This window comes from Budorcas taxicolor, chromosome 19 (genome assembly GCF_023091745.1).
Source record: "Budorcas taxicolor isolate Tak-1 chromosome 19, Takin1.1, whole genome shotgun sequence".
Lineage (NCBI taxonomy): Eukaryota > Metazoa > Chordata > Mammalia > Artiodactyla > Bovidae > Budorcas > Budorcas taxicolor.
Window position 1 is genome coordinate 5,275,343 of NC_068928.1, and position 18,148 is coordinate 5,293,490.

Genomic DNA, 18,148 nt, shown 5'->3' on the forward strand with positions numbered 1-18,148 from the left:
AGGAGTAAGCGTCTTTTAATTTCATGGCTGCAGTCACCATCTGCAGTGATTTTGGAGCCCAGAAAAATAAAGTCAGCCGCTATTTCCACTGTTTCCCTATCTATTTGCCATGAAGTGATGGGACCAGATGCCATGATCTTCGTTTTCTGAATGTTGAGCTTTCAGCCAACTTTTTCACTCTCCTCCTTCACTTTCATCAAGAGGCTCTTTAGTTCTTCTTCGCTTTCTGCCATAAGGGTGGTGTCATCTGCATATCTGAGGCTATTGATATTTCTCCCAGCAATCTTTATTCCACTTGTGCTTCATCCAGCCCAGCGTTTCTCATGACGTACTCCACATATAAGTTAAATAAGCAGGGTGACAATATACAGCCTTGATGTACTCCTTTCCCGATTTAGAACCAGTCTGTCGTTCCATGTCCATTTCTAACTGTTACCTCTGGACCTGCATACAGATTTCTCAGGAGGCAGGTCAGGTGGTCTGGTATATACATTTCTTTAAGAATTTTCCACAGTTTGTTGTGATCTACACAGTGAAAGACTTTTTCCACAGTTTGTTGTGATCTACACAGTCAAAGACTTCAGTATAGTCAATAAAGCAGGAGCAGATGTTCTTCTGGAACTCTCTTGGTTTCTCGATGATCCAACAGATGTTGGCAATTTGTTCTCTGTTTCCTGTGCCTTTTCTAAATCCAGCTTGAACATCTGGAAGTTCACAGTTCACATACTGTTGAAGCCTGACTTGGAGAATTTTGAGCATTACTTTGCTAGCGTGTGAGATGAGTGCAATTGTGGATAGTTTGAACATTCTTTGGCATTCCCTTTCTTTGGAATTGTAATGAGAACTGACCTTTTCCAGTCCTGTGGCCACTGGTGAGTTTTCCAAATTTGCTGGCATATTAAATGCAGCATCATCTTTTAGGATTTGAAATAGCTTAACTGGAATTCTATCACCTCCACTAGCTTTATTCGTAGTGATGCTTTCTAAGGCCCACTTGACTTCACATTCCAGGATGTCTGGCTCTAGTTGAGTGATCACACCATTGTGATTATGTGGGTCGTGAAGATCTTTTTTGTACACTTCTTCTGGGTATTCTTGCCACCTCTTCTTAATATCTTCTGCTTCTGTTAGGTCCAGACCATTTCTGTCCTTTATTGAGCCCAGCTTTGCATGAAATGTTCCCTTGGTATCTCTAATTTGAAGATATCTCTAGTCTTTCCCATTTTATTGTTTACCTCTGTTTCTTTGCATTGATGGCTGAGGAAGGCTTTCTTATCTCTCCTTGCTGTTCTCTGGAACTCTGCATTCAGATGCCTATATCTTTCCTTTTCTCCTTCGCTTTTGGCTTCTCTTCTTTTCACAGCTATTTGTAAGGCCTCCTCAGATAACCATTTTGCTTTTTTTCATTTCTTTTTCTTAGGATGATATTGATTCCTGTCTCCTGTACAATGTCATGAACCTCCGTCCATAGTTCTTCAGGCACCCTGTCTATCAGATATAATCCCTTGAATCTATTTCTCACTTCCACAGTATAATTGTAAAGGATTTGATTTAGGTCATACTTGAAAGTTCTAGTGGTTTTCCCTACTTTCTTCAATTTAAGCCTGAATTTGACTAAGGAGTTCATGATCTGAGCCACAGTCAGCTCCTGGTCTTGTTTTTGTTGACTGTATAGAGCTTCTCCATCTTTGGCTGCAAAGAATATAATCAGTCTGATTTCAATATTGACCATCCAGTGATATCCATCTGTAGAGTCTTCTCTTGCATTGTTGGAAGAGGGTGTTTGTTATGACCAGTGTGTTCTCTTGGCAAAAACTCTATTAGTCCTTATATGACCCATTTATTAGATTGGCTGCATCAGGTCCTAGTTGTGTCATGCAGAAGCTTTCATTGCGGTGCATGTGCTCTGTAGTTGGGGCACACAGGCTCAGTAGTTACGGCACAGGGGCTTCAGTAATCGCAGCATACAGGCTTTTCGTTGTGGAGCATGGGCTTAGTTACCGCATAGTATATGGGATCTTAGTTCTCCAAGGGATCAAACCTGCACCTCCTGCACTGCAAGGCTGATTTTAACCATTGGACCACCAGGGAAGTCCCTGTCCTTATATTTTAATTGTAAAATAAAATATAAACAACAGGTAAACAACAGGTAATTGGTTTTTTTCCCATTTTACTAATTTTTGACCTTTAATAGGAAAGATCTTTCCATTTACATTCTTATTCACTAATGCACTTGGCTTGATTTCTGCCCTTTTATTTTCTGCATTTTATTTGTCCCATGTTTCCTAGTTGTTTGTCATTTCTTACCTCCCTCTCGCCCCTTTTGTTTGGACTGGGTCAGAGTTTTCCTATGTTCTGCCACTCCCATTTGATTTATTTTACTATGCTGCTTTCACTTGCAGGTGGCTCAGATGATAAAGAATTCGCCTGCAATGTGGGAGACCAGGGTTCGATCCCTGGGTTGGGAAGATCCCCTGGCGAAGGGAATGGCTACCCATGCCAATATTCTGGCCTTTAGAATTCCATGGACAGAGGAGCCTGGCAGGCTGTGGTCCATGGAGTCTCAAAGAGTCGGACACGACTAAGCAACTTTCACTTTCATGCTGGTTTCGAAGTTAGACACTTGGTTTCTAATTTTAATGATTATCTTGTAATAGCAATGTTAGTGTTCTATTTTAACTTAAATTATAAAAGTAATCACTATCATTCTACTTGTAAGTACTGTAATAACTTTACTACAAATCCAGTAGTCTTGCTATTTAATATTTTTTAAGTATTTTAGTTATTTCTTGACTTTTAACATCATAATTTAGATATTATTACAATTTCTTTTGTGCTGTGAATCTTTGTTTAGATAGACCTCCAAGTTTATCATTTTCTTTGTTCAACATTCTTGCATTTCAGAACTTGCTTGAATTGCTTTCTTTTTTCCTGAAGTACAGCATTTAGAAATTCATCTTTCAAAGATAGGATCTGTTGTAATGAAATTTATTTTTGTTTGTTTGGAAACATATTTATTAACTCTTGTTCTTGAAGTGTAGCATTTCGGATGTTAAACTGGCACTGAGTTTCTTTAATGTTTTTGTTCCATGGTTGTGATATCAGATTTCAGTCTGTTATTTGTTTGCAATGTGTTGTTTCTTTTTAGGTGGTTTTATCTTAAGTGGTCAGAAGTTTGACTATGGTCAGCCATGTATTGAGCTATCTTTAATTATATGCTTGCGATTCAAGGAATGAGCTTCCTGATCTGAGTAACAGTGTCTTTCACTGTTTCTGCAAAACCTTAAGCTGTTATCCTGACCTATTTCTCTTTCATTATTTCTTGTCTCTCCTATCTAATTTATATTGGATATATGCTAGATCTTCTGGTTATTTTTTCCTTACCTCTTCTCTTTTCATATTTTCCATTTTTATTTTTCTGCTCTATCATAAGAAGTTTATTTACCTCTCTCTTCTAGTTCACCTGTTCTCTTTTCAACTTATCTTAATGTGTTGGATAGTAAACACATTAGCTGAGTTTCTGATTATTACTGCCTTTTTGTAAGTTGAAGGATACTTGCTTTACAATGCTGTGGTGGTCTCTGCCGCACATTAGCACAAATCAGTTGCAGTTATACCTGTGGTCCTTCCCTCCTAAGCCTCCTTCCCCCACCGTTCCACCCCTGTAGGTCGTCGCAGAGCACCAGGCTCGCTCCCTGTGCTGCCCAGCAGCGTCCTGCTGCTTATCCGCTTCTCACCTGACAGTGCACGCGAGTCAGTGCTGCGCGCTCGGCTCGCCCTGCCCGCTCCTTCCCCTGCTATGTCCACCAGGCCGTTCCCTACGTTTGCCTCCATTTCTTCTCTCTAAACATCTTCTTCAGTACCATTTTTCTAGATTCCACATACATGCATTAATATACGATATTTGTTTTTCTTTTTGTGACTTCAAACTGTATAACAGGCTCTAGGTTCATCAGTCTCACTACAGCTGACTCAAATTCATTCCTTTTTATGGCCGAGCAATATTCTATTGTATATGTCTATATACATGTACATATATTTATATATATACATACATACAACTTCTTTACCCATTTTTCTGTTGATGGACATCTAGGTTACTTCCATGTCCTGGCTATTGTCAATGGTGCTGCAGTTAACTTTGAGGTGCATGTGTCTTTTTGAATTGTAGTTTTCTCAGGATTTATGCTCAGTAGTGAGATTGGTGGGTCATATGGTAATTTTATTCCTAGTTTGTTAAATCTCCATACTATTCTCCATAGTGGCCGTATCAATTTAAATTCCCACCAACAGTGCAATAGGGTTCCCTTTTCTCCACATCACTTCCAGTATTTATTGTTTGTAATTTTTTTGTTGATGATGGCTATTCTGATTAAAAGACACTGCTTGCTCCTTGGAAGAAAAGCTATGACCAACCTAGACAGCATACTAAAAAGCAGAGACTTTTGCCAACAAAGGTCTGTCCAGTCAAAGCTATGGTTTTTCCAGTAATCATGTATGGATGTGAGAGTTGAACTATACAGAAAGCTGAGAGCCAAAGAATTGATGCTTTTGAACTGTGGTGTTGGAAAAGACTCTTGAGAATCCCTTGGACTGCAAGGAGATCCAACCAGTCCATCCTAAAGGAGATCAGTCCTGGGTATTCACTGGAAGGACTGATGCTGAAGCTGCAGCTCTAATACTTTGGCCACCTGATGCGAAGAGCTGACTCATTTGAAAAGACCCTGATGCTGGGAAAGATTGAGGGCAGGAGGAGAAGGGGACGACAGAGGATGAGATGGTTGGATGGCATCACCAACTCGATGAACATGAGTTTGAGTAAGCACTGGCAGTTGGTGATGGACAGGGAGGCCTGGCATGCTATGGTCCATGGGGTCACAAAGAGTCGGACATGATTGAGCAACTGAACTGACGATGATTCTGACTGGTGTGAAGTGATATTGTATTTCTGTTTTGCATTTCTCTAATAATGTGCAGTGTTGAGCATCTTTTCATGTATTTATTGGCCATCTGTATGTCTTCTTTGGAGAAATGTCTGCTTAGGCCTCTTGTCAGTTTTTTGATTAGGTTGTTTATTTTTCTGATATTGAGCTGTATGAGCTGCTTATATATTTTGGAGATTAATCCTTTGTCAGTAGCTTTGTTTGCAATTATTTTCTCCCATTCTGAGGCTTGTCTTTTAATCTTATTTATTATTTCCTTTGCTATGCAAAAGCTTTTAAGTTTAATTAGGTCCCATTTGTTTATTTTTGTTTCTATTTCCATTACTCTAGGAGGTGAGTCAAAGATGATCAAAGAGTGAAAAATATGGAACGCTTCATAAATTTGTGTATCATTCTTGTGCAGGGGCCATGCTAATCTCTGTATTGTTCCAATTTTAGTATATGTGCTGCCTAAGTAAGTGCTGCATTTTTATTTCTAAGTTTGATTTTTTTACTTCATCTGGATCTATTTTGATAGTAGCTTGTCTCTTTATTATGCTTTAAATTCTTTCTTAGTTTTTAAAACATATTGAACATCAGTTCAGTCCAGTCGCTCAGTCATGTCTGATTCTTTGTGACCCCATGGACTGCAGCACTCCAGGCCTCCCTGTCCATCACCAAAACCGGAGTTTACCGAAACTCATGTCTATTGAGTCGGTGATGCCATCCAACCATCTCATCTGTCGTCCCCTTCTCCTCCTGCCTTCAGTCTTTCCGAACATCAGGGTCTTTTCAAATGAGTCAGCTCTTCTCATCAGGTGACCAAAATATTGGAGTTTCAGTTTCAACATCAGTCCTTCCAATGAACATCCAGGATTGATTTCCTTTAGGATGGACTGGTTGGATCTCCTTGCTGTCCAAGGGATTCTCAAGAGTCTTCTCCAACAACACAGTTCAAAAGCATCAATTCTTCTGCGCTCAGCTTTCTTTATAGTCCAACTCTAACTATATTCTGTATTCAGTCACTTCAGTATCTGCCTTCTCTGTAGGTCTGATCGTATAATTTGTCTCCTTCAGCTGACTTTTTATCCATAGTAGCTTATTTACTGAGGCCATGATCTTTTGATACATTAAATATAGGAATTCTTTGATATCTGAATTTAGAAATTAACCCACTAAAGAAAGTTTGTGTTTGCTTTTACCAGTCAGGGACTAATTTAAACTAAATTTTCAGCTTATGAATGTACAGACCACATAAGTAATATAAATCCTGATCTCTAACCTGCGTGAGTGATGCACTGAGGTCTACCTTTCACCAGAGCCAAAATCAAGAGGTTTGTTTCTCCCTAATTTACCCATTAAAGTTCTCCTGTTTGTGCCTGATGAAACCCCAAACTAGAGGCCACCAATCATCAGCAAATACCCTGAAATGAAGTTGTGCTCTGCTGTACTCTCACTTGAGTGGATTCAGGCAGCAATGCTGTTGCACCTCTTCATGAAATTCCTTTACTGTTCACAGCATTCTTTTACTTCTCCGCCAGCTCAGCTTCGAATTCAGTTATGCTATATTAAATATGTATGTGTATCTTCAGCATGTTGGATTGTGCCACACTAACAGGGGTTTCTGTCAGCATCTGGTAAGCCATGTTGTCCAAAAAAAGCCACCATAAGCTAACTAAAATGATTTTACTGTAGCAGTCAATAGAGTTATGTGTATGCTCAGTCACATCCAACTCTTTGCAGCCCCATGGACTGTGGCCTGCCGGGGTCCTCTGTCCATGAATTTTCCAGGCAAGGATACTGTAGTGGGTTGCCATTCCCTACCCCAGGGGATCTTCCAACCCAGGGATCAAACCCGCGTCTCTTGTACCTCTTGTATTGGCAGGCGGATTCCTTAACCCTAGCCCCACGTGGAAAGCCCCTTTAGGGTTAGCATAGCTCTATTCCTAAGGTGTGGTCTTACTGTGGTCTCAATTGAGGACCCAGGGTGTTCAGTTAAACTTCTCTTCTCTAATTGGTCAAACACCAATGACTTACAGCCAAATGTAAACTTCAGAACCTCTGTTTAGCTTATATTCCACCATAGTGGGCCAGCCTTTTAATGCCTGGCTGTGCATATGCAGAGCTTCAAATCCTGCTGAAGACCAAGAGATACTTAGGTGTAGTTTCGCAGCTTTTATTTTGTGTAGCTTCCTCTTCTTTTCTACTATGCCCCACAGGTTTAGCCATCTCTAAATTTCAATTTTTATTTCCTCAGGTCAGTAAAACCCTATCTTCTTTTTAGACCCTCTTTCCCTATGCCATGTTTTGCAAACTTTAGACAAAAGGCCAGTCATGGAGCTTAACTTTTGTGTTTTTAATCTCTCCAGAATCCTGATCTTTCACTGCCTGTTGCCCAAAATCTGAAAGCAATTGATTCATATGCTTTTCCTGCTTTATTATTAATATTTATATTTATTATTAATATTTTCTTTTTATAAAAAGACTAATAAAGTAGTAGTTACTCCCCCCTGTGTGGAAGGAGTAATATATAATCAATTTTATACTTTTCCAGTGTGCCATTTATCAATGTAGTTCCTTTCAACTTCAAATTTGCTTCAATGCTTGCTCTGAAGAAACTGAATTGGAACCCTGACAGCTGGTACAATGTTAAGCTTTGTCAGTAAAGTTATATGTAGCTTATATTATAAAATTTGCAGCATCCCTGTGCAGTTTAGCTTTTAAAAATATTGCAATTAGTGAAGTCCCCCTCCAAATCAAAAGATATATACAATAAGAGAAAATCCCTTTTGATATTTCTCTCCAGGAAAGTGTTCAGGAGTTAAGAAAGAGAATCACAGTACTGGACTGCCAATTGCGAAAATCAGAAATGGCTCGGAAAACTTTTGAGGCATCCACTGAAAAGCTTCTCCATTTTGTAGAGGTAAATTTTCCTGTTACATCACTTTATGTCCATTTTTAAGAAATGTGTAGACAACTGACATATAGATAAATGTCATGGTGTTTGTTGGCTAGTGAAACCTTCCCTGGGCTCAAAATAGCAATGCTGACTTCAGTTCACTTCAGTCACTCAGTCGTGTCTGACTCTTTGTGACCCCAAGGACAGCTGCACACCAGGCCTCCCTGTCCATAACCAACTTCTGGAGCTTACTCAAACTCATGTCCATCGAGTCGATGATGTCATCCAACCATCTCATCCTCTGTTGTCCCCTTCTCCTCCTACCTTCAGTCTTTCCCAGCATCAGGGTCTTTTCCAGTGAGTCAGTTCTTCACATCAGGTGGCCAAAGTATTGGAGTTTCAGCTTCAGCATCAGTCCTTCTAATGAATATTCACGACTGATTTCCTTTAGAATTGACTGGTTTGATCTCCTTGCAGTCCAAGGGACTCTCAAGATTTTAAATTGCTTAGATAATGAAAAGACTAACTACATACAGATTAAGAGAAATGATTGAGATAGAGTTATATGATCCTTAATATATGCTATATTTTAATGAAAACTTTCTTAAAACTTTTGATACTAAGTAAACATTAGTTGATAAATACCCTTACAGAAATAGGTCTATGTATTATAATTCTGAGAATTGTATGTTAATGTAACTGATTTTTCTACATATAACAAAAATACCTTTCTAATAATATGGGTGGAGGGGTTATAAATATTATTTAAACAAGAAAAAACATTTTAAAAAGCTATCAAAGTTACATATTGCCTTTACTGTTTTGTTTGTCTCTAGGCTATTCAAGATGTATTTTCTGATAATTCTGCACCTTTGTCAAATTTAAGGTAAGAAAATTGAAGCGCTTTCATCTGATACTTGTGGCTAAAATGCTAAAAATCTCTTATAGCCTTGAGATAGTCAAAGCAATTATTCCCTTCTATAAAGGATGCTAGTAGCAATATACTTCTACTTCTAGCAATATGTGCTTGAAGAAACATAGGGAAACTCCACCCTTTACTGTGAAAGTAGCGGTTCAGTAAAGATGATTCATTGGACTTTAGGTTTCCACATAGCATTTTTGAATTTAGAAAATCGCCTATGGTGGTATACCTTTTAACTGATTTTACTATAATATTTCTTCAAGTGAAATCTGATGTTTTTGTTGTTATCTGTTGTCATCGAATTTCACTGCTTATGGTGCTGCTTATGGGGCTTCCCTGGTGGCTCAGCTTTAAAGAATCCGCCTGCCAATGCAGAAGACTCAAGTTCGATCCCTGGGTCAGGAAGATCCCCTGGAGAAGGAAATAGCAACCCGCTCCAGTATTCTTGCCTGAGGATCCTGTGGACAGAGGAGCCTGACAGGCTACAGTCCATGGGGTCACGAAAGAGGTGGACACAACTTAGTGACCAAACAACAACAATAGCAACATGCTGCTTATGATGTAAGATAATTATGTGAATTACATGATGATTATTTTCAGTAAAGATGTTAAAATATTCAGCAATTAATTCTCCTTTTATGGTTTAGACATGACCCCGACTTCTACCACCCAAGGTTTCATTGTGGCCTTGAATAATAATTCAAAAGTTTTGGTATTAAAAATGACCTTTTAAAAGCCAGAGTCTGCTCTTGCAGATTCATGGAACAAAGGTAACTTTAAAAAGCAACATTAATATATATATAACTGAATCACTTTGCTTTACACTTGGAAGTTATTCACTATTGTAAATCAACTTTATATCAATTTAAAAAAAAAAAAAAAAACCTTAAGCAGCTTTTTACCACAGCTTGAAAAGTTAAACAGGAGTAAAATTTGGCTCAGTCTATTTAATACACTGTATCTTCTCTAGTGGATATTGGCCTTGGTATTCTACACAGAAAGACTCTGTATTTGAATTTGAGAATTAATGCTTTAGTTTTTCCTTGTGAATTAATGCTGTCTTGCCTAGGAAGATGGATTATAAGTAATGATGCCTTTGTCATCAGTTTAAAATTGTCTCTTTTCAAGAAAAAGTTTTAACATAATGTTAAAAATAAAACCTTGCATTTTAATTGTATCAGAATGCATGCATTTCAGGTGAAATTGGCATTTTTTAAAAGTGGTATAAATGCTCTAGGCTGTTTTAGATTTAAGGGACAGCAAACGGAAGAGATAATTTAAGAGATAATATCAGTAGCAAATTTAGTAGTAGAATTTATATTTAATATTACTAGTTCAGTTCAGTTCAGTCCAGTCGCTCAGTCGTGTCCAACTCTTTGTGACTCCATGAGTCATAGCATGCCAGGCCTCCCTGTCCATCACAGCTCCCGGAGTTCACCCAAACTCATGTCCATTGAGTCGGTGATGCCATCCAGCCATCTCATCCTCTGTTGTCCCCTTCTCCTGCCCCCAATCCCTCCCAGCATCAGGGTCTTTTCCAGTGAGTCAGGGTAGTAGTAAATGTCTGTTTAATGAATTTATGTTTAAGTGTTTAATTTAAATGTCTACAAGACTTAATAAAAGGCTGCATCATGTAAGCCAAACAGTGATTTAGAAGGAGCTGTCCTTCTATTCCTTCTCCTTATACATAAGGTCAACCTAATATTTTAAATACCCCTATTTATTATGTATTGAAGAGTTGAAAACAAATATTATTTTATAAACATCATTTCAGTTTATGACTATAAGAATACAGCCCAGAGGGATGGATGGGGAGGAAGGAGGAAGGGGAGTTTAGGATGGGGAACACGTTATACCTGTGGTGGATTCATGTTGATGTGTGGCAAAACCAATACAATATTGTAAAGTAATTAACCTTCAATTAAAATAAATAAATTTATATTAAAAAAAATGAAGAATACAGCGTTCTCAGAAATCAGAAATTTTGTTCAATTTTATAACTAATAAGAATTCAGATTTAGCAAAGATAGATATTCTCCATTATGTAATAAGTTCAGCTTTATTTTCTTGCCCCCATAGTGAAAGAAGAGCTCTCCTAGCTTCCCAGACATCCCTCACGCCATTGGGAAAGAATGGACACAACATCCCAGCAACACTGGCACTTGAGTCTAAGGAACTTGTTAAATCTGTCCGTGCCATACTTGATATGGATTGTAAGTTTTCTATACGTTTTCACTCTTTTAAAAATCACTTATTTAGCTAAACAAAAGAAGAAAATTTCACATTTGGTCATTTACTCTTGTGAAATGTATTGGTTTACCTATGGTGAAATTGATAGCTCTTTGATAAAAACCTTAAAAGGTTTAATGCAACCAGTTGTAGGAGGAGAATATTTGTTTTATTTTAAGTGCTCAAAATGACTTCCAGCAGAAGATAGATGATTAACACTTTTTTTTTTTTTAACCTCTACTTCCATTTAAAGTCTCTTTGAAATGGTATAATAAATTACAAAAATACATCTACAACAGCACTGGAGACCTGAAAGGGTGGAATCAACCTTGAGGGATTTTTTAATAGTATAGAACAGATGGAATAAGATTGAAGGTAAGGCCCAACTGAGCAAAAGACCCTAGAACACAATGAAGATGAATGACAAAGCTGCTGAAACATTAAATGTAACTATGAAAAACCCCTGGATCACAACCAGAGAAAATTGGGAGCAAACCCTGGGGCAGTCAGCAGGGTAAGTAGTTACAGGGCTGCAGAAGAGCTGAAGCAGCTCCCTGCTCTTCAGAGCTGAGGGAACACTCTCTCAAGGAGCTGCATGTTCTGTCGCTGGATGCCTCCATTGCTCTCGTGACCTCCCCGCTGACAGGGAGATCCTTGGGGAAAGCCTCAATATTGGACATTGCCATCCTTCCCTCTTCCTATCTCCAGGTACTTTTTTCCCCAACATATATTTGAACTTCCTGTTTATTGTTTGTTCTCTGTCTCTTTCCTTGGTTTCAGTCTGTCTGCCAGTTGTCTTTGTATTGGCCTTTTACATTCCACTGTTCCTCTAGTTTGTACTTGTAATCTCTGCTAGGGACCAGATACACACAGACACACGTAGCAAAAGTCTATGTTAATATGCTAAAGAATTACAAAAATTTACAAAAGAGAAAGTCTGTTTTAATCAAGTATTAATATAGTAAGTAAACCAAATATTAATGTAGTAAGTCATCTGCTAGCCAGGACTTCGATTTAGTAATTAGGTAATATTCAAGACTCTTCCTTCAAAGTAACATTTGACTTTAAAACAATGCTATAGAGGATTAGAATCCGTGCTTCGAAGAGTGTCTGCTAAATTTTTGTAGTGAGCATTTTTTTATAATTTTGATTAAACTACTACATTTTTTTAAATTAAACGTATTTCAGAAACCCTGTAAGAACTCTTTATGTGGAGAAATTCTGTGTTTTTAGGGGGGATGAAAATAACCACTACTAGTGTATTATGTGTATGATCAGAATTTTATGTCAGGCATTTTTAAGTGAGGGTGGCAACAGCAGAGAAACACCTGCACAGACATAGCCCTGTGGACATTACAACCATTCATTTTAATACCTTGCTACCATTAACCTTTATATTTGTCAAACATGATTATTCAAAGAAATTTTTTGAAGTTCAGCACTTCTTTGGATGAAAAGTAAAGAATTACATCTACACTTTTTATCTGTTAATAGAATTATACCTACTCTGCTGTTTAAAACTAGTGAATAGTTTCTGTGTTGTCTTCTTATTTAGAAATACAGTTGCTAATGTTTGCATATTTCCCAGCACTTTTGTAATTACATATAACTTATCTTTTAAGTGTGATAATTCAGATAAACTCAGCTCATTTTTCTTTCTCTTTAAGCAGTAGCTTTTTCTGTCTGTAATGCAAAGGAGAAAATCACTATCAGGAGGTAGATAATTCAGCTCCTCCACTTCATTTCCTTTGACCTGGCTATCTGATTATTTCAAGTTACAGTTTGAAGTTTCCATTTGGGTAATTATCTCCACTTTCTTGTTAAGTACACTTCAGGAAGTTATACTATGGAATTTCCTTAGAAATTAAGTTAAGATTTCTTAGGTCTTATAAATTTAAAAGCAGTCTCTAAGGGAGGTCTAGAGGACAATTCCAAACCATTTTTGGATCTTGTACGCCACTGAAATTTGATGAAAGTCCTCTTCCCAGAAATGTGCAATTGAACACATTTTTTCATCCATTATCAGAGTGTTTATGAATCCCAACTTAAGAACCCCTGATGTAGAATTACAGGGAACACGAATGCTTTCTAGAGCATTGCAAACATGGCCATCCATCTCTCCAAAAAATACCTCTAGCAGTGGAGAAGTCTGTGCATCATAGAGGCAGCCAAGAGTTCAGTAGCACTTGGAATCCACGTAAACAGTGCACCTCAGAATCTCGGTGTATCCTTGAGGTGCCTCAGAGAGCCTCTCAAGTCGGTCAGCTAACCTCAGAAGGCAAGTTACCTAAGCTCTCGCCTGTTTCCTCATGTGAAAGGCAGAGATCATGTCTCAAGGGGCAGGATCGAAGGATTACACAAGATACATGTCAAGGACCTGATAGTATAAGATGTTCCATAAATTGGTGTTACTGCCACTGGTACCACTTACATTATTAATAGTGTACCACTGGTACATTATTATTTAAAGTAATTAATTTAAATAATACTTTTTCTCTATGGTAATTAAGTAATTTTCTAAAGCTTCATTCAACTTGGATGCATTTGAAAATGTGATAAATGAGAGCTTTGCTTAATATATGACATTTAAAGTTATTATTGATTTTCAGTTAGAATGTAATCATCACAGGAAACTGCGGTTACATGTCTGAACCGGCATCTTATCTTTCAGTTGTTTATTGCTAACTATAAGGAAACTTAGGTCGGCTCTGTTCTGTTCACCTTCAGTGAAACAGCATGAAGACCTAATAAACATTTTCAGTCAGTACTGGAACACCTGGAGGTCTTTACATTGATCTCCATCAATATTTACATGATCAGTGCTGTGATGCTTTAGTGTAGTCTTTATTTGAAATAACTACATCTTTTAAAGTGTAATCTTTGTTTGATTGACATTTAGGTTAGCAAAATTTTATAATAAAAGCAGGAAGAGGCAGTTCTAGTTAAGAAAAATGCACATTAAAGCAGTATCTGGCTGGGTATCCAATAGGAGGTCTTTTATAAAAAGAGAAGTTGTTGACTTCCTGGTAAAGCGACAGCATAAGCACAGGCTTCTCCCTTCCTTCCCATGGAAATGGTAAACGGAATGTAAAAATAGGGGGAATCTTCAAAAGCACTAGCAGGTGCAGGCAAATCCCAAGAGCTTGTCAGTATAGGACGACTAGAACTACAGAGAAGAGAAGAAGGAAGGTCTGTCTTGTTACCCTCTCTGCTGAATAACAGTTGCAATTTGGGGAGTGACTGGAGGGAACCCTGGCCGGAGGACACTCCTTAATGCATGCTAATCTGAAGGGGTACTGAATACAGAGACTGCCTAGAGGCAGACAGACTGTTTTCACTCTAATGTTTTGGTGAGTCAGTGTCATTTGGTGAAATCCCCAGGGTCTATGTGGATTCCGGGTCAAGCAGAAGGTCAGTGGGGCTTGGTCCGTTAGGCAGCCTAGGTACACGTTAGACCTGACACACTCTGGGTCACACAAGAGATGTGTGTAAAGAAATAAATGTAAAGGGAACCTGACACCACCGGCCACAGTGCTCTGCACAGCCGTCTCTGGTCCGGCTCGTGCCTCACTCCCCTCGGACTGCTGCATTGTCCTCGTGCCCGCAGTGCAAGTGCACACGGGCCACCCTCCAGCCCGAGCTTAGCTCGCAGCTTCAACAGCTCGGTCGCGTGTCAGAGCAGCCGAGGGTCCACACCTGGAACAGGGCAAAAACCAGTTCTGAGTAAAGAGCTCTGTACATTCAAGACTTTTATAAAGAGACGCTCGTTCATTCAGTTCATTCAAGTTCTTGTAAACAAATATGTATATGTATCAGTTCAGTTTAGTCACTCAGTCGTGTCTGACTCTTTGTGACCCCGTGGACTCCAGACCTCACTGTCCGTCACCAAGTCCTGGAGTTTACTCAAACTCATGTCCATCAAGTCGGTGATGCCATCCAACCATCTCATCCTCTGTTGTCCCCTTCTCCTCCTCCTGCCTGCAATCTTTCCCAGCATCAGGGTCTTTTCCAGTGAGTCGGTTCTTCGCATCATGTGGCCAAAGTATTGGAGTTTCAGCATCACTCCTTCCAATGAATGTCCAGGACTGATTTCCTTTAGGATGGACTGGTTTGATCTCCTTGCAGTCCAAGGGACTCTCAAGAGTCTTCTCCAAAAACACTGTTCAAAAGCATCATTTCTTCAGTGCTCAGCTTTCTTTATAGTCCAACTGTCACATCCATACATAATACTGGAAAAACCATAGCTTTGACTAGATGGACTTTTGTTGGTAAAGTAATGTCTCTGCTTTTTAATATGCTGTCTAGGTTCGTCATAGCTTTTCTTCCAAGGAGCAAGTGTCTTCTAATTTCATGGCTGCAGTCACCATCTGCAGTGATTTTGGAGCCCAAGAAAATAAAGTCTGTCACTGTTTCCATTGTTTCCCTGTCTATTTGCCATGAAGTGATGGGACCGGATGCCATGATCTTTGTTTTCTGAATGTTGAGCTTTAAGCCAACTTTTTCACTCTCCTCTTTCACTTTCATCAAGAAGCTCTTTAGTTCTTCATTTTCTGCCATAAAGGTGATGTCATCTGCATATCTGAGGTTATTGATATTTCTCCCAACAATCTTGATTCCAGCTTGTGCTTCATTCAGCCCAGCATTTCTCATGATGTACTCTGCATATAAGTTAAATAAGCAGGGTGACAATATACAGCCTTGACGTACTCCTTTTCCTATTTGGAACCAGCCTGTTGTTCCATGTCCAGTTCTAACTGTTGCTTCTGACCTGCATACAGATATCTCAGGAGGCAGGTCAGGTGTTCTGGTATTCCCATCTCTTGAAGAATTTTCCACTGTTTGTTGTGATACACATAGTCAAAGGCTTTGGCATAATCAATAAAGCAGAAATAGATGTTTTTCTGGAACTCTCTTGCTTTTTCAGTGATCTGATGGATGTTGGCAATTTGATCTGTTTCTCCCACAGTCAGTCTCTCCCATCAGAAAGCTTCCATAAGCCTCTTAATCCTTCTCCATCAGAAGGCAGACAGAATGAAAACCACAATTACAGAAAGCTAATCAAACTGATCACATGAGCCACAGCTTTGTCTGACTCAATGAAACTATGAAGCACGCCGTGTAGAGCCACCCAAGATGGACAAATCATGGTGGAGAGTTCTGACAAAATGTGCTCCACTGGAGAAGGGAACAACAAACCACTTAATCATTCTTGCCTTGAGAACCCCATGAACAGTTGAATAGTATGTATATGTATACATAGAAATATTTGATTATGAAAAAGCCCACTGTCAAGAAAATAAGAGATAGCTGTTGAGATTCAAGATGGTAGGGTGGTCTCATTCGAAAACCTCCCCTTTCTGTTCCTACACTTAGAAATGACGCTTAAAATTGTGTGTGTTCAAAAGATAAAAACCAAGAAATGAATGCCTCCCTGCACCAAAAAACAGAAGGTAAAGCTATAATCATAACTGGAGTCTTAGGCTTCTGAGACCAATAAGATTAATATGGGCAGATGGAGCAAAGGTGCAAACACCCCTGAGACCCCAAGCGATGCCAGAGAAAATGAAGCAAGGTACAGAAACATTTCTGTAGAAAATACACTTCTTTTTTCAAGTCACTCACATATTAGGCTTTTTTTTTTTTTAATCTTTTCAATTTAGGAACCACCTGGGCCTGCTACCAATTGAAGTTGAAAGTAAATATTCTCATCTGCTATAGATGGGAATATAACTTTGCATAACATTTTGGGAGTCAGTTTTGTAGTATATATTAAGACCTTTTAAAACGTCTATTTGAAAAAATTTTTTGAAGATAAACAAAAATGTTTTAATGATCATATAATTTAACCCAATAATTCCACCTGTTGGTATTTTTGCAAAGAAAATAATGAGTGATGTGCATAAAAATGTGTATACAAGTACTTTCATCATGGCATTTCTTATAACAGCAGAAATATGGATGTTCAACTGTTGAATAATTGTATAGTTTTTACTCAACCCATTGAAAATAAGGATGAATTTTCCCCAACAAGCAATGACCATCTAACAACACATATTTGTTTATGTAAGACTCCTGACTCGGTTTAGGTATTTCTGTCTGAAATTAGCAGTATTCTGACTTTTAAAATTAGAATGTCAGTAATGGCTGCTTTTTTGTCTTTATATTCTGATGCTAACTAGAAGTTATTTAGACATGGGAAAAGGCTTTTTGAGAAAAAGGGAAATGTGGTACTATAATATTTAAAACCCTTCATGATTTTTCTTTTAAATCTAAAACTCACACTTGATATAACATCTTCATCTTCTCATTCTACTTATTCTGGGTCTCAAACTCTCATCTTTGCTTTCCTTATTTCCTTCAAAACATATTTTTATTAACCAACAAGAATTTATCAAAGGAAAAGTGATGTATATATATATATACCTTATTTGGTGAAGATCAGCCATACTCTTTAGAATGAGCATTACGGTATTTACTTCCACCTAAAATAATCATACTATTAATATATCTTTCTTCTCCTAGAATTGGGGGAAGTGTTTTATGTATAGCAAATAGGTTACATGATTCTGATGCCATTTGAGAGACAGTTTCACTTTTTTTTTTAAGGCTGACCTATTCTCTAATGACTTGGTTATTCAGAATCAGATAATAACCACTGAAAATATTCATGGTGTTTTACCGTTCAAGGAATATGGTAAACTTACATATTCTCTTGTATTGTTGCAGAGTGAAGAAAGTAGATTACTGCTATAATGTTTCATTAAGAGAATATATCAAATTTAATCGGGTGATTTCTGGAAAATCAACTATGCTTGAGTTATTCAGTTTTGTTTTAAGAAGGCAAATTATTATTAGCCTCGAGAAAAATAAGTAATTTTTTTCCTAGTACAATTTCCAAAAATAAAAAGGTGAGAGAAAAATAGATCATTTAAGAGAAGGTAATCATTTAGATTCACTTAGACTTTTTTACTTCATTCTTTCATTAACTATTTATTGGGTATCTTCAATGGGCACGACCCTGACCTAGGCCTTTGATAGCAACATAAACAAAGTCCTTGCTCTCAAACTGTGTAAATAAACTGTAAGGGCAGAGATGGACAAACAAGTTAGCAAATAAGTACACGACAATTTCAGATAGTGATGACTGTTAGGCATATAATAAGCCAGTTGTGTAAG

General features: G+C 38.1%; 1 protein-coding gene and 1 non-coding gene across 2 annotated transcripts in view; one reads left to right on the forward strand and one right to left on the reverse strand.

Moving 5' to 3' along the window:
- The window catches only part of STXBP4 (syntaxin binding protein 4), a 200,134-nt gene that overhangs the window by 119,782 nt on the left and 62,204 nt on the right, over nt 1-18,148 (forward strand). The window contains exons 12-14 of the mRNA XM_052658542.1: nt 7,729-7,845; nt 8,658-8,707; nt 10,823-10,956. Coding sequence (XP_052514502.1) covers nt 7,729-7,845; nt 8,658-8,707; nt 10,823-10,956 — 301 coding nt within the window. The remainder of the gene's footprint in view (nt 1-7,728; nt 7,846-8,657; nt 8,708-10,822; nt 10,957-18,148) is intronic.
- On the reverse strand, nt 5,302-5,405 carry LOC128065695 (U6 spliceosomal RNA). Its single transcript, XR_008201079.1, has one exon. It is a non-coding gene; the product is annotated as a U6 spliceosomal RNA (small nuclear RNA).